Source organism: Coregonus lavaretus (genome assembly GCF_964263955.1).
Source record: "Coregonus lavaretus genome assembly, chromosome: 37".
NCBI lineage: Eukaryota > Metazoa > Chordata > Actinopteri > Salmoniformes > Salmonidae > Coregonus > Coregonus lavaretus.
Genome location: NC_140024.1, coordinates 25058059 through 25074531, shown reverse-complemented (window position 1 = coordinate 25074531; position 16473 = coordinate 25058059). Strand labels below are relative to the sequence as shown.

The 16473-nt window shown below is 45.0% G+C and overlaps 1 protein-coding gene across 1 annotated transcript; it reads right to left on the bottom strand.

Moving 5' to 3' along the window:
* Positions 1-5049: 5049 nt before the first annotated feature.
* On the bottom strand, positions 5050-6434 carry LOC311111244 (RING finger protein 148-like). The gene has a single exon (XM_084153957.1). The coding sequence runs from the start codon at positions 6398-6400 to the stop codon at positions 5243-5245; it is 1158 nt and encodes a 385-aa protein (XP_084010083.1). The 5' UTR covers positions 6401-6434; the 3' UTR covers positions 5050-5242.
* Positions 6435-16473: the final 10039 nt, after the last annotated feature.

Sequence of the window (16473 nt, the reverse complement as noted above, 5' to 3'; positions counted from 1 at the left end):
ACACAACACTAGGACTCTAATCTGGTTCCCTGCTCTGACCACCACACAACACTAGGACTCTAATCTGGTTCCCTGCTCTGACCACCACACAACACTAGGACTCTAATCTGGTTCCCTGCTCTGACCACCACACAACACTAGGACTCTAATCTGGTTCCCTGCTCTGACCACCACACAGCATGAGGACTCTAATCGGGTTCCCTGCTCTGACCACCACACAACACTATGACTCTAATCTGGTTCCCTGCTCTGACCACCACACAGCATGAGGACTCTAATCTGGTTCCCTGCTCTGACCACCACACAACACTAGGACTCTAATCTGGTTCCCTACTCTGACCACCACACAACACTAGGACTCTAATCTGGTTCCCTGCTCTGACCACCACACAACACTAGGACTCTAATCTGGTTCCCTGCTCTGACCACCACACAGCATGAGGACTCTAATCTGGTTCCATATTCTGACCACCACACAACACTAGGACTCTAATCTGGTTCCCTGCTCTGACCACCACACAGCATGAGGACTCTAATCTGGTTCCCTGCTCTGACCACCACACAACACTAGGACTCTAATCTGGTTCCCTACTCTGACCACCACACAACACTATGACTCTAATCTGGTTCCCTGCTCTGACCACCACACAGCATGAGGACTCTAATCTGGTTCCCTGCTCTGACCACCACACAACACTAGGACTCTAATCTGGTTCCCTGCTCTGACCACCACACAGCATGAGGACTCTAATCTGGTTCCCTACTCTGACCACCACACAACACTAGGACTCTAATCTGGTTCCCTTCTCTGACCACCACACAACACTAGGACTCTAATCTGGTTCCCTGCTCTGACCACCACACAACACTAGGACTCTAATCTGGTTCCCTGCTCTGACCACCACACAGCATGAGGACTCTAATCTGGTTCCATACTCTGACCACCACACAACACTAGGACTCTAATCTGGTTCCCTGCTCTGACCACCACACAGCATGAGGACTCTAATCTGGTTCCCTGCTCTGACCACCACACAACACTAGGACTCTAATCTGGTTCCCTACTCTGACCACCACACAACACTAGGACTCTAATCTGGTTCCCTGCTCTGACCACCACACAGCATGAGGACTCTAATCTGGTTCCCTACTCTGACGACCATACAACACTAGGACTCTAATCTGGTTCCCTGCTCTGACCACCACACAGCATGAGGACTCTAATCTGGTTCCCTGCTCTGACCACCACACAGCATGTTGACTCTACTCTGGTTCAATACAATACAGTACAGTATAGTACAGTACAGTATAGTACAATATAGTACAGTATAGTACACTACACTACAGTATAGTATAGTATAGAACAGGATAGTACATTATACTACAGCATTGTTGAATACTTGTTTCTGAATGACTAGAAGGGCATTCTAGAATGGACATTAGAACCAGACAATGGGACAGTTGGAAAATATATCAGGACAGTTGGAAAAGATATCAGGACACCTTGCAATCATGACACAATATGCATCTACACATGCAGGCCGCACTTCCTACAAAGTTACAGAACGCTAAACCAACAACTATACAAACTGAAATGGGATACATTATAAACGCAGGTCCAACAAGGAAAATACTTACAGTAGCTAGCTAGCATTGATTTGTTTTTGCAGATAAATACTTTTTTTTGAGCATTTGAGTGATGAACATGAATTTCTCCGGTCCCCTCCGCCACTAAAGCTGTCCAATCCTCCCACATGTTTCTAGTTTGACCAGCTGTTTTCAGCAACTGATATTTTTGAATTTGGTTGTCATATTGGCAGGTTTGCTAGCAACAAACTATTTAGCTAGCTTCTAGACTAGAGTTTGATATGCAATGCGATCTCCTCGTAATTAACAGTCAGTATTGACGAGTGTCCTGACAAGAAGGCAAACTTTTCTAGTTGTGCCAGCGAAATCGGGCATTATCAGCTCATTGTTATGGATGTATCCAAATGAATGTCAATAGAAAACAGCTACCTTGCTGTTATTCTGGCTGCAGAGGTCATGACTGTTTTAGCCATAGCTAGCTGGCTAGCTAACAAGTAAGGGATAGGGACATTGCCAACGAGCCTGGCAACGGAACATAAAGAACGAACGGCTGGGTCGCGTCTCTAGCAACCAAAAGATGAGACAGTGAATTTGCTTATATAAATGAAAATATTAACTCTTTTTTTTCTACCGGTAAATGTGTGCTTAGTATTGTTTTCTTTGGCAACTGTGGTATAAGCAGGATAAACAGCTTAACCAAACACAACGCAATACACTTAGCTATTATTCTGGCTGCAGAGGTCATAACTGTGTAGCCATAGCTAGTTGGCCAGCTAGCAGCAAGCAAGGGTTATAAGCATGTTGCCATGCTATAAAGAACTAATGACTGGGTCACGTCCGTAAATATCGAACTAATCGAACAAACGACTGGGTCGCGTCTCTAGCAACCAAAAGATGAGAAAGTATGAATTTGCTAATCAAAATTGAAATATCAACAAATGTTTTTATTTCTACCGGTAAATGTGTGCTTTCATATTGTTTTCTTTGGCAACAGTGGTATGAGTGGGATAAACGCCTCCATTCTGTACATTACGTTGGAAAAATGAACTCTGCGTCGTCCATTATTTCCAAGTGTCAAAGTTGCGTCAATTCAAATCTGGCATTAGGAACAAAAGAGGTCAACACGACTTCTAAGATATACTAGTATTTTAATTCATATAAAACCTTCAATGGTAAATATGATGTTTCGTATATACGGGCTCTTTGAAATACCTCGCAGGGCACTTCAGAGAACTAAATTCATTGTTTCAGATTGTTCTTCAAATAGAGAGTTTCCCACCTCTCTGCTGGCCAATCAGAGTAGAGACTTGAGCGTGGTTTAGACTTACTCAGCCTATCCGTTGGCGCACCGGCTGTTCCCCGCCTCTTCTGTTACCAGGCATACGTTTATCATAACAACCTGTCATAGTGAGAAGAGCCAGCTCCCCTAGACACCATTCCTACGTCCAAGGATGGTTCACAGATCACAAAGAACCAGTATTGTCTAGTATTTGGAGACATAAATTACTATCTTATCTTATCCCCTAAAACAGCTCTTCACATCAATCACAGCTTGCCAGGTGTCACAACCTACATCAGCCCAGTCAAGAATGCATTCTTTCTAAGTTAGTCATCCCATCAATTATAAAAATAATAAATCTCTCACACAAGGTAATGTACCGAACGGAGGCATTTAACAGTTCCATTTCGCGCCTTGCTGTTCATATAAATAATTTATTATAATTTACCGATTTCCCTCTGTTATCCAGGGAAAAGGGAGATGTTTGGGGGGTAAATCCCTGTAAATCTCGGTAACCGGGTTCCCGCTGTCACGCCCTGGCTCTGGGGACTCTTAAAAGTTGAGCCAGGGTGTGTAGTGTCTGTGTTGTGTTTTCTATGTTCATGTTCTAGTTCGTGTATTTCTATGTTGGCCGGGGTGGTTCCCAATCAGAGGCAGCTGTGGCTCGTTGTCTCTGATTGGGAACCATACTTAGGCAGCCTGTTTTGCACAGTTCATGGTGGGATCTTGTTCCGTAAGGTTTGTGTTGGTGTATTAACCTAGGACTTTACGTATCGTTTTGTTGTTTTGTATATTTGTAAAGTACTCATTAAAAGATGTACGCATATCACGCTGCGCCTTGATCCGCTTCTTCCGACGATCGTGACACCCGCCATTCAACCCTAGGCAGAAGAGGGCAGCAGTCATTCAGCTGGGTTGTTTCCTGCTAATTAATGACCAAGTTCTATTAGCCACATCCTGGGGAGCTTCTATACACACACAATAACACACACTACAGGCCCCTGAGTGGGAGGGAGGTGATTATGGCTGATCAGTAGGTGTGAGGTGAGTGGAGTCCTACTGCTAGAAGGAGGTAATTATAGACTTTCTCATCCTCTCCTCTCCTCTCATCATCTCTTCTCCTCTCATCCTCTCATCCTCCCCTCTCCTCCCCTCCTCTCATCCTCTCCTCTCCTCTCATCCTCTCCTCTCCTCTCATCATCTCCTCTACTCCTCCCCTCCTCTCCTCCTCCCCTCCTCTCCTCCTCTCATCCTCTCCTCTCCTCTCATCCTCCCCTCTCCTCCTCCCCTCCTCCCCTCCCCTCCTCTCCTCTCATCCTCCCCTCTTCTCCTCCCTTCCTCCCCTCCCCTCCCCTCCCCTCCTCCCCTCCTCTCCTCCTCCCCTCCCCTCCCCTCCTCCTCTCCTCTCCTCTCCTCTCCTCTCCTCTCCTCTCCTCTCCTCTCCTCTCCTCTCCTCTCCCCCTCCCCTCCCCTCCTCCCCTCCCCTCCTCTCCTCTCATCCTTCCCTCCTCTCATCCTCCCCTCTCCTGGTCTCAGACTGGCAGGGCTCTCATCATTAGGCCCAGGCGTCCTTCCTCACCACATGACCAGTCCAGGTTAAGAAAACTCAACATGGCTTCCATTGTCACTTCAGGATATTCATTGAAATTGTATTCAAAAGTGCCATTTGTTTTTAATGAAGATTTGATCAATTCATGAATTTAATTCACTTTCTGAATTGACTGATTTAAAATGAAATTGACACCTACCCTGCCACAGACACATGTACAGTACATCTCTAGCTATACTAAACCAGATTAGTACGTAAATTAGTACATATTCTGTTTTGTTGGTTAATCATTTCATTTCATATGTTTCAATGTGAACCATTACAGTATACTGTAGTTTGATTCATTCTTATATACAGATTTTTTTTTTTTTTTACTCTTAGAATATCTACTTTTAAAAATACAGCAGTGATATCAATTTAATATACAAATATATTCAGCATTTCTCATCATAATAAAAGTGATCATTTGTTCATTTAACAAATTATAAAGAAGTAGCTTTGATCTCAAAGAGAAGTTAAAAGAGAAGCCTGCACACCAGCAGCTTTTCTGGACCAGGGTTTAGGCTACAGCTCTCTATGCAGATATGTAGAGCTAGAAACTATTGTCATGATAGTAGTGTTGATAGCACAAGTAGTTATTTGATCATCAGTAAACCGTGTTTGAATCCAGGGAGATATTTTCCTAGCAGTACAGTAGATATGGTTTAGCTAACAGTGATAGTACAGTATATCACAAGCCACTGCTGTAGCTGTGTGAAGTTGTCTATGGGTTGTTGTTCATGCTCCAGGTAGAAATTACCATTATCCAGTGTTGTTGTTGTTGTCGTTTATCCTCTGGTGGCCACGTTCCCCTGATGGCGTGTCTCTCCCTCGAAGGCCATATTGTCATAGTGATGTGGTTGCCAGGCCTCGGTGGGGGGTCGAGGGGTCAGGGTGGGGGTCGGTGGATGTTTGTTGTTGAGAGGGACCTCATACAGCAGCTCTCCGCCTGATCCTCCAGACACTGTGACGATAGGGACATCTGGTGGTGGGATAGAGGAACTGCTGCTCTCCTCCTCCTCCCCGGGCCCCTCCACTCCTAAGGCCTTCAGGATGTCAGCCTTACACATGGGGCAGGTCCTCTTGTCCAGCAGCCAGGGCTCGATACAAGCCTTGTGGAACAGATGACCACAGGTCAGAACGGTCACTACATCTCCTGGGCGGTACGACTCGATACACACGGCACAGGTGTGGCTGTCCGACTTTGTCTCCTCGTCCCCGCGCTTCAGCGTACGCACCTCCAGTCGACCAATCGCTTTCTTGGCCTCATTCCTCAACCGCCGATCGGCGTGACGGATCGCCCTGAGACTGTGCAGTCGGTGGGCGGAGACAAACCCGAAGTAGACAATGGAGGCGCCCGTCATGATGAAGAAGGCAATAGACAGGAAGTAGAGCCAATAGGTGTCCATCCAGGGCCCATGGGCTTTGCCCACCTCGATCACCATGGAGACGGCCAGACCGCCCCGCACTATGTTGGCGATCTCTACCCCCTGGAGGTTACCGATCATAATGGCCACGGTGCCAGGGGTGTTGCTGTGACTCATGTAATCTGAGCTGTTACCGGTCCCGTCCAGGTTATAGACCACTACGGCCGCTGCCCCCCTGGCCCACGCTGCCTTGATCTTCTCACTGAAGGTACAGTTTCCCCTCTTGACCAGAGCGATCCAGGGCCCCTGGGAGGTGGTGTTGTCGTTGGAGGGGTAGGGGTTCAGGCTGCACCCCTGGGGGTCTGAGGCAGGGAGGACCACCATCCCGGCAGCACTCTCTAGAGGGGAGGAACGCCCGTACCACCCACACTCACAGAACCTGGTCTCCGTCTGGTTAGTGCTGCTGTCATAGAAATGTATCCCCACGTACGCCGTCCATAATATCATCGCTGTCGTAGACTGGACCAGCAAGGACAGACAGACGAAGAACAGGACAAACATATCTGTCTGTTTAGCCATGGTGGCTCACTTCAACACTAGCACATGGACCAGTCTCTCTCTCTGTTAGGACTTCAGTCTTCTGTTTGTCTGCTGTTCAGTTCAGTTCCACAGTTGTTAGTTAGTTAGTTGTTGTTCTCACTGCATTCGGCGTCTCTCTACCTGTCTGTTTCTGCCTCTGCCTCTCTCTCTCTCTCTCTACCTGTGTTTGTGACCTGTGTGTTGATAGTAATCAGATACCAGCCTGCTGTAACCCTGCCTCTCTCTGCGTCAGCCCTTCAGACTAATTATCTAAATGGACCTTGGACTGTTGGGTAGAGACCAGCTATACAGCCAGGCAGGAGGGCTTGTGGTCTACCTGGTACAGGTCTAAGGCCACAGGGTCCAGGTACCGGCTACGGTAAGGAACAGCACAGCACAGCACACAGCCATAAGGACATAAGCAAACAAAGAGATAAGAACGCCATAAAGGAGAATTCCAAAGGAACTGTGACAAAGGGCGGTTGTGAAACTGTTAGTTTTAGATGTGTCACGCTGCTGAGAGGATACGCCCACAGTTATAACAGAGGTTTTTATAACTAACGTTGGCACTTTATCTTCTTACTTCTAAGAATACATTATGTTGTTTCCATGAGTCACACAAACCAGGTGGCAATACACTGAGTACACTAAACCCGCTCTTTCCATGTCAGACTGACCAGGTGAATCCAGGGGAAAGCTATGATCCCTTATTGATGTCACTTGTTAAATCCACTCCAATCAGTGTAGATAAAGGGGAGGAGACAGGTTAAAGAAGGATTTTTAAGCCTTGAGACAATTCAGACATGGATTGTGTACATGTGCCATTCAGAGGGTGAATGGGCAAGACAAAACATTTAAGTGCCTTTGAACGGGGTATGGTAGTAGGTGCCAGGCGCACCGGTTTGTGTCAAGAACTGCAACGCTGCAGGGCTTTTCATGCTCAATAGTTTCCCGTGTGTATCAAAGAATGGTCCACCACCAATAGGATATCCAGCCAACTTGACACAACTGTGAGAAGCATTGGAGTCAACATGGGCCAGCATCCCTATGGAACGCTTATGACACCTTGTAGAGTCCATGCCCCGACAATTGAGGCTGTTCTGAGGGCAACTCAATATTAGGAAGGTGTTCCTAATGTTTGGTATACTCAGCGTATATGGCCATGTTTGTTTCTGTTTTTTTCTCCTAGTGTCACACACACACACACAAACACCAGGGCTCAATGGAAGTTTACCCTACTCCTTCTCAGAACCAAGATTTGTTTACACAACAGACACACACATAGACTTGATGGCAGTTTTGAACACAGTTTCATTGAGTCAAACAGCAACGTCAGTGATAATGATAAATATGGTACAGTGCCTTGCAAAAGTATTCATCCCCCTTGACGTTTTTCCTATTTTGTTGCATTACAACCTATAATTTAAATGGATTTATATTTTGATTTTATGTAATGGACATACACAAAATAGACCAAATTGGTGAAGTGAAATGAAAAAAACTTGTTAAATCTTTTTCTAAAAACTAAATAACGGAAAAGTGGTGCGTGCATATGTATTCACCCCCTTTGCTATGAAGCCCCTAAATATGATCTGGTGCAACCAATTACCTTCAGAAGTCACATAATTAGTTAAATAAAGTCCACCTGTGTGCAATCTAAGTGTCACATGATCTCAGTATATATACACCTGTTCTGAAAGGCCCCAGAGTCTGCAACACCACTAAGCAAGGGGCACCACCAAGAAGACCAAGGAGCTCTCCAAACAGGTCAGGGACAAAGTTGTGGAGAAGTACAGATCAGGGTTGGGTTATAAAAAAATATCTGAAACGTTGAACATCCCACGGAGCACCATTAAATCCATTATTAAAAAATTGAAAGAATATGGCACCACAACAAACCTGCCAAGAGAGGGCTGCCCACCAAAACTCACAGACCAGGCAAGGAAGGCATTAATCAGAGAGGCAACAAAGAGACCAAAGATAACCCTGAAGGAGCTGCAAAGCTCCACAGCGGAGATTGGAGTATCTGTCCATAGGACCACCTTAAGCCGTACACTCGACAGAGCTGGGCTTTACGGAAGAGTGGCCAGAAAAAAGCCTTCGCTTAAAGAAAAGAATAAGCAAACACATTTGGTGTTCACCAAAAGGCATGTGGGAAACTCCCTAAACATATGGAAGAAGGGACTCTGGTCAGATGAGACTAAAATTAAGCTTTTTGGCCATCAAGGAAAAACGCTATGTCTGGCGCAAACCCAACACCTCTCATCACCCCGAGAACACCATCCCCACAGTGAAGCATGGTGGTGGCAGCATCATGCTGTGGGGAGGTTTTTCATCGGCAGGGACTGGGAAACTGGTCAGAATTGAAGGAATGATGGGATGGCGCTAAATACAGGGAAATTCTTGAGGGAAACCTGTTTCAGTCTTCCAGAGATTTGAGACTGGGACAGAGGTTCACCTTCCAGCAGGAAAATGACCCTAAGCATACTGCTAAAGCAACACTCAAATGGTTTAAGGGGAAACATTTAAATGTCTTGGAATAGTCAAAGCCCAGACCTCAATCCAATTGAGAATCTGTGGTATGACTTAAAGATTGCTGTACACCAGCGGAACCCATCCAACTTGAAGGAGCTGGAGCAGTTTTGCCTTGAAGAATGGGCAAAAGTCCCAGTGGCTAGATGTGCCAAGCTTATAGAGACATACCCCAAGAGACTTGCAGCTGTAATTGCTGCAAAAGGTGGCTCTACAAAGTATTGACTTTGGGGTGGTGAATAGTTATGCACGCTCAAGTTTTCTGTTTTTTTGTATTATTTCTTGTTTGTTTCACAATAAAAAGTATTTTGCATCTTCAAAGTGGTAGGCATGTTGTGTAAATAAAATGATACAAACCCTCAAAAAATCAATTTTAATTCCAGGTTGTAAGTTAACAAAATAGGAAAAATGCCAAGGGGGTGAATACTTTCGCAAGCCACTGTATGTTTTTTAAACAAGCTCAATGGGTGACATGTCTGGTGACCATGCAGGCCATGGAAGAACTGGGACATTTTCAGCTTCCAGGAATTGTGTACAGATCTTTGCGACATGGGGCTGCCCATTATCATGCTGAAACATGAGGTGATGGTGGCGGATGAATAGCACGACAATGGGCCTCAGGATCTCGTTACGGTATCTCTGTGCATTAGAATTGCCATCAATAAAATGCAATTGTGTTCGTTGTACGTATCTTATGTCTGCCCATACCATAAACCCACCGCCACCATGGGGCACTCTGTTCACAATGCTGACATCAGCAAACCGCTCGACCACACAATGCCATACACGCTGTCTGCCATCTGCCCGGTACAGTTGAAACCAGGGATTCACCGTGAAGAGTACACTTCTCCAGCTTGCCAGTGGCCATCGAAGGTGAGTATTTGCTCACTGAAGTCAGTTACGACGCTGAACTGCAATCAGGTCAAGACCCTGATGAGGATGACGAGCACGCAGATGAGCTTCCCTGAGATGGTTTCTGACAGTTTGTGCAGACATTCTTCAGTTATGCAAACCCACAGTTTCATCAGCTGCCTGGGTGGCTAGTCTCAGACAATCCCGCAGGTGAAGAAGCCGGATGTGGAGGTCCTTGGCTGACGTGGTTACATTTGGTCTGCTGTTGTGAGGCCGGTTGGACGCACTGCCAAATTCTCTAAAATTACGTTGGAGGCGGCTTATGGTAGAGAAATTAACATCAAATTCTCTGGCAGCAGCTCTGCTGGACATGCCTGCATTCAGCATTGCATACTCCCTCAAAACTGTCCCCAGCACAAGGTGCACCTGTGTAATGATCATGCTGTTTAATCAGCTTCTTGATATGCCACTGTCACGATCGTTGTAAGAGGCAGACCAAGGCGCAGCGTGATAGGCGTACATCTTTTAATGAGTACTTTACACAATAACAAAACAACAAAACGATACGTGAAGTCTAAAGGTTCACCAACACAAACCTATACAGAACAAGATCCCACAATTAACTAGTGCCAACAGGCTGCCTAAGTATGGTTCCCAATCAGAGACAACGAGAATCAGCTGCCTCTGATTGGGAACCACCCTGGCCAACATAGAAAACACGAACTAGAACAAAAACATAGAAACTACAACATGGAAACTAACACCCTGGCTCAACTTTTAAGAGTCCCCAGAGCCAGGGTGTGACAGTACCCCCCCCCCCAAAGGCGCGGACTGCGACCGCGCCAACCAAACACAACAGGGGAGGGGCCGGGTGTGACCACCACTCTCTCGCTACCCCCCCGTAGCGCCCCTGGTCTGGTCTGGCCCCGCTGGCCGGAGCTGGACTGGACACCGGTGGAGCGGATTGCTCAGGCTCCGGTGTGGAGCAGCTGACCGGTGCCTGACCAGGTGGAACAGGCACGGGCTGTGCCGGACTGACGACGCGCACCACTGGCTTGGCCGGACCGGGCTGTGGAGACGGACTGGAGGTCTGGAGCGAAGAGCTGACACAACCCGTCCTGGCTGAATGCCTATTTCTACACACTCTGTGTGAGGCATCAGCACAGGACGTACAGGGCTGTGCACTCGTACTGGCACTACAGCACGTGGCACTGGCGCAGCATATCCGGGACCGAGGAGGGGTACTGGAGGCCACGAGCGTTGAGCCGGCACACTCCGTCCTGGCTGCATGCCCACCTTAGCACGACACGTGCGTGGTGCTAGCACAGGACGTACAGGACTGTGCCGGACCACTCCAGCCCCCCAAACCTGGTGGCCTCCTCTCCCAATCCGCCGATACGTCCTGTAGCTGCCTCCAGCATCCCCGTCGTCCATGCCGTGTGCCCCCCCCAAAACATTTATTGGGGTTGCCTCTCGCCTGTCCGACGACGACCCGGTTGGCGCCGCTTCTCCTCTCCTGCCTGGGCATCCTCCCTCATCGCCCTCCGGTAGCGGACGGCCTCCTCCTCTGTGATTCTCCCCCAACCGAGGAGGACATCTACCAGAGTAACCTCCTGTTCCATACCCGGCATTTGCTCCTGCACACGCTGCTTGGTCCTATTTTGGTGGGATCTTCTGTCACGATCGTTGTAAGAGGGAGACCAAGGCGCAGCGTGATAGGCGTACATCTTTTAATGAGTACTTTACACAATAACAAAACAACTAAACGATATGTGAAGTCTAAAGGTTCACCAACACAAACCTATACAGAACAAGATCCCACAATTAACTAGTGCCAACAGGCTGCCTAAGTATGGTTCCCAATCAGAGACAACGAGAATCAGCTGCCTCTGATTGGGACCACCCTGGCCAACATAGAAAACACGAACTAGAACAAAAACATAGAAACTACAACATAGACACTACACACCCTGGCTCAACTTTTAAGAGTCCCCAGAGCCAGGGCGTGACAGCCACACCTGTCAGGTGGATGAATTATCTTGGCAAAGGAGAAATGCTCACAAAATTTGAGATAAATAATATTGAATTGGACACTATGACACACGCGCACACACACACACACACACACACACACACACAGGGGCATATAGGGGCATATAAGTGGAGTATCTGTCTGTAGTAGATTCACCTTTAGAGCTGAAAAGGTCTGAAGACCTGCCTGCATTCACAAGCACCCTCTGTCTCAGTCACTTTGTGTGTGTGTGTGTGTGTGTGTGTGTGTGGCTTTAAATCTACTGATCATCAAAAGAGGCTGGAGGGTTATACTCAGCACCCTACATCCATTAAGAGGCTGGATCTTTAGTCACATGACTTAGTAAAAACAACATTTCATTTAGATGTACTAAAAGCCCTGAAATAGATGATCAGCTCGTAGAGATGTCGATAGTGTCAGAATAAAACACTGTTCTGCATCTCTCTATCTATCTATCTATCTATCATCCCTCCCTCCTTTCCTCCATCCCTCCCTCCTTTCCTCCATCCCTCCCTCCTTTCCTCCATCCCTCCATCTATCCATTCCTCTATCCTTCTATCCATCCTTGTTAGTCATACTGCCTCCTGTTGCCTCTAACTCTAATTAATGACATATTAGCTTAATTGCGGTGAGCTAAAGGGATGGAGAGAGAGAAGGAAGTTGGGATGGAGAGAGTGAAGGAAGTTGGTGTGAAGAGAGGTTATGGTTTGGATAAGGTATCAGAAATGGATGTATCTCTGGTATGTTTCTGTGGTTATGCACGACCCTTCAGTAGGATCAGCTGATAAACTGAATCAATAAAATAAAATAATGTAATTCTACTGGATCAACTCTAGGCTACTACTGGCCAACTCTACTGCATTCAGATACCACATTCTATTTGAAGCAGATTAGTTTGCAGCATCATTTCCATCCAAGGACCTTCCTAAAACTATGTTACTTTGATGATCAACTTACATAGGCCTATAATTATGTTGCTATCATATTGCACAAAAATATACATCACAGAATAAACTATAACAACAGCTGTTTGAAATAATTATCTTCTTAAAACTGTATGGTCTGAGTTTGAATTGAGGCACAGTACAAGGGCCATTAGTCAACAGGTTTAACCAACTAATAGATATTATTCCACATGAACCAAGTCTGTCCTCTAGTGGTCTATGAGAGCTACAGTCCGTTGTATTACTGTGACAGGGGAGGCCTAGATCAGAAAATTGTTTATTTCTGAAACCATCACATGGGGGCGCCGTAACCCAATATGGCGATAGCCTACCACAGCCGTAGAACCATTGTATAGAACTGTTAGCAGTCTGCAACAGGTATGTATGCCTGCAGTAATTTTCCACCCAATTCTAATGTCATAATGTAGGCCTATGGACCCAGTACGGTCCTGCTTTAAATTAGGTGCAGCTTATAAAGCCTTCATAAAGCCTTCATAAACACTATATAACTGTGTTATGAATCATCTATAACTGTATGTCATGCTTTATAAAGGGTTCATAAATGTGGCATAACTGTGTGACATAACCACCAATGTCAAATGTGACATAACCCACTATGTCAAATATGACATAAACCTGCTTTGTAAAAGGTGCCATAAGCACCGCTTAATAAAGGCCTTATAAATCATATTAAATTGAGGCTTCACAACGCATTTATAATGCTGTCATGCATCTTGGTAGAGCATTGCAACGGCAGGATATTGGGTTCGATTCCTGGGACCACCCATACGTAAAAATGTATTCACGCATGACTGTAAGTCGCTTTGGATAAAAGCATCTGCTAAATGTTATATATTATATTATATTTCACTAAAACATTTCTAGGATGGCCCAACCTCTTTCCCTCTTGGGTGCATAGTCAATATGATATAATACATAATAATATAATCAATATTGGATCTGACCTCAACTTCCCCCAAAATGCTGTGCTGCAGGATGACACACACTCTAAAGTCCAATCATGCACAGCAAAAAAAACATTTGTAGGGCCTTTTAAAATCTGTTTTTATCCTACTGTTATTTTCCCAAATTCCATTTTCTTTGTTTAGTTTTTCCCGGTTTCCCCAATTTCTCCTGGTTTATCCCATTTTTTTTCACACTTTTTTTATTAGAAACACAACAGAATTAGATTTTCTGTGTTCACAACAATGCTTAAACCACATCAGGGGATGACTATTGAGGTCTGGGAAAAAATCTAAGAAACTTAGATTTTTTAGTGTAGTTGCCCTTTAATTCAGTGGGCATCCCCTGCACTGTTGTTTAGTTAGCAGGTTTTCTGTAGTGCAGTAATCGCACATGATGTGATTCGGCCGCCAATGGAATGGGTGGAGTAAAAGGCCAGCAACACTCCGTATTATTCAGAGCCCCATGAAATGACACCATATAAACATTCTACAGACCCTACTGAATATTCCCATCAATCCCTTTACTGCGGCACCTAGAATAGTTCTTGCTCTAAGCCACTGTATTGGCTCAGAGCAAGTGATTCGCATTGGGGGCATTTATTTGACCTTGGAACATGTTTTTAGAGCCACATATAATACAAATGCCACTTAAATATGAACAAATATGAATCATTGTTAATGTTTAGACAGTTATTAGTTTTATATATCATGAATGGTTATTGACACTTTTCTACAATTACGTGATTGACTTTTATTTTGAAGTTTTCCGAAATTCCGTGACCCGGAAGTACACACAGCACATATAAGCCTGGGATATCAACCATTCATGGTTGGCCTTAGTGGGAGTGACCATAGAATTCTATAGGAGTGACCTTACTGAGTAAAGTGTTTGTCATGGTCACCACTTAACACAGTCAAAAAGTCATAATTATGGCTAAACCCTGCCCATTTCCACAATTTATCTTCATAAAATTTGATTTTAAACCTAACCCTAACTAATGATGGCCTAATTTGATGCGTTGGTCCACCAGACCTTCCGCACATTTGGGCGGAAGTGTCTGGAAACGAGATTAGGTGTAATGTGACTAACATGACATCACTTTAGAGCGTATGTCACCCTTTATAAAGCACATGTTTATATCATATTCGACCACAGGCGGTTGGTGGCACCTTAATTGGGGAGAACGGGCTCATGGTAATGGCTGGAGCGGAATAAGTGGAATGGTATCAAATACATCAAACACATGGTTTCCATGGTTTCCATGTGTTTGATGCCATTCCATTGACTCCGTTCCAGCCATAATTATGAGCCGTCCTCCCCTCAGCAGCCTCCACTGTTTCGACATAGTGGGTTACGTCACCTTTGAAATTGGTGATTATGTCACACAGTTATGCCACATTTATGAACCCTTAATAAAGCATGACATATGGTTATAGAAGCTTTGTAACACATGTATGTAGTGCTTATAAAGGCATTGTAAAGGCTTTATGAAGCCTTTATAAGTTTAACATAATTTAAAGCGGAACCGAAAGGGCAGTGTCGATGGAAGTTTTCCTTCTTCCTTCTCAGAACCCAAGATTTGTTTACACACACGCAGTGTTCAGCTATATTGTGGGCTAGACATTAGACAATGTAGTATGTGGCCAAGAAAATTACACAGAAACATTGCAAAGGCCTGTTGGGATGTTATAGTTCTGCCCACCAGTGGGTTAAAGCATGGCTACTTTGACTTGAGCAGAGCTCCCGCTTTATTCAGATAGGCAAATCTGTAAATTACATCAACACTGAAAATAAATGAAATGGCATCTCCATCTTACCATTTTGACGCCACTTCTCTCTGGTGTGCGAGGCGTTCAATCTTTCATCTTGCTCAAGATGCTCACACAGGCTTTGCATCACATGGAGCAAACGCGTGCACAGTTGATAAACAGAGCCAGTATCACTGCTAACTGCCACAGGGTCTCTAGAGAGTAGAGACCCCCCATCAATCAATTACATGTATTTATAAAGCCCTTTTTACATCAGCAGATGTCACAAAGTGCTTATACAGAAACCCAGCCTAAAACCCCAAAGAGCAAGCATTGCAGATGTAGAATGGTGGCTAGGAAAAACTCCCTAGAAAGGCAGGAACCTAGGAAGAAACCTAGAAGAACCAGGCTCTGAGGGGTGGCCAGTCCTCTTCTGGCTGTGCCAGTGGAGATTATAGGAGTACATGGCCATTTAGGCCAGATTGTTCTTCAAGATGTCCAGCAGGGTCAAATAATAATCACAGAAGGTGCAACAGGTCAGCACATCAGGAGTAAATGTTAGTTGCCTTTTCATAGCCAAGCATTCAGAGGTTGAGACAGCAAGTGCGGTAGAGAGGCATTATTTATGCCTAAAATAATGGCTTACTGTCTCATACTCACATTCTCTATAGGTCTACTATACTTTTTTTTCACCGACCATTTGGATTTAGGCTACTCTACTCTCTAGGTAGCCCATATGGAAAAACAATATATTTACATATATATTTTAACATGTATTTAAGCCTTATATATACATATATTTAAATAGGCTATATGTACAAAAAGATATGTACGTATTACAAAATTGGCCGTTTTCATATAAAGTTCAGCACTAAATCACAATAGCATGCTGTGGTACACTTTGAAAAGTTTGAATGAATGACTCATGACTGTTAGAAATTGCGTAATTCAAATCTGGTATTGGAATAAGAGAAAACATAATCAAGATATTCAATCCAA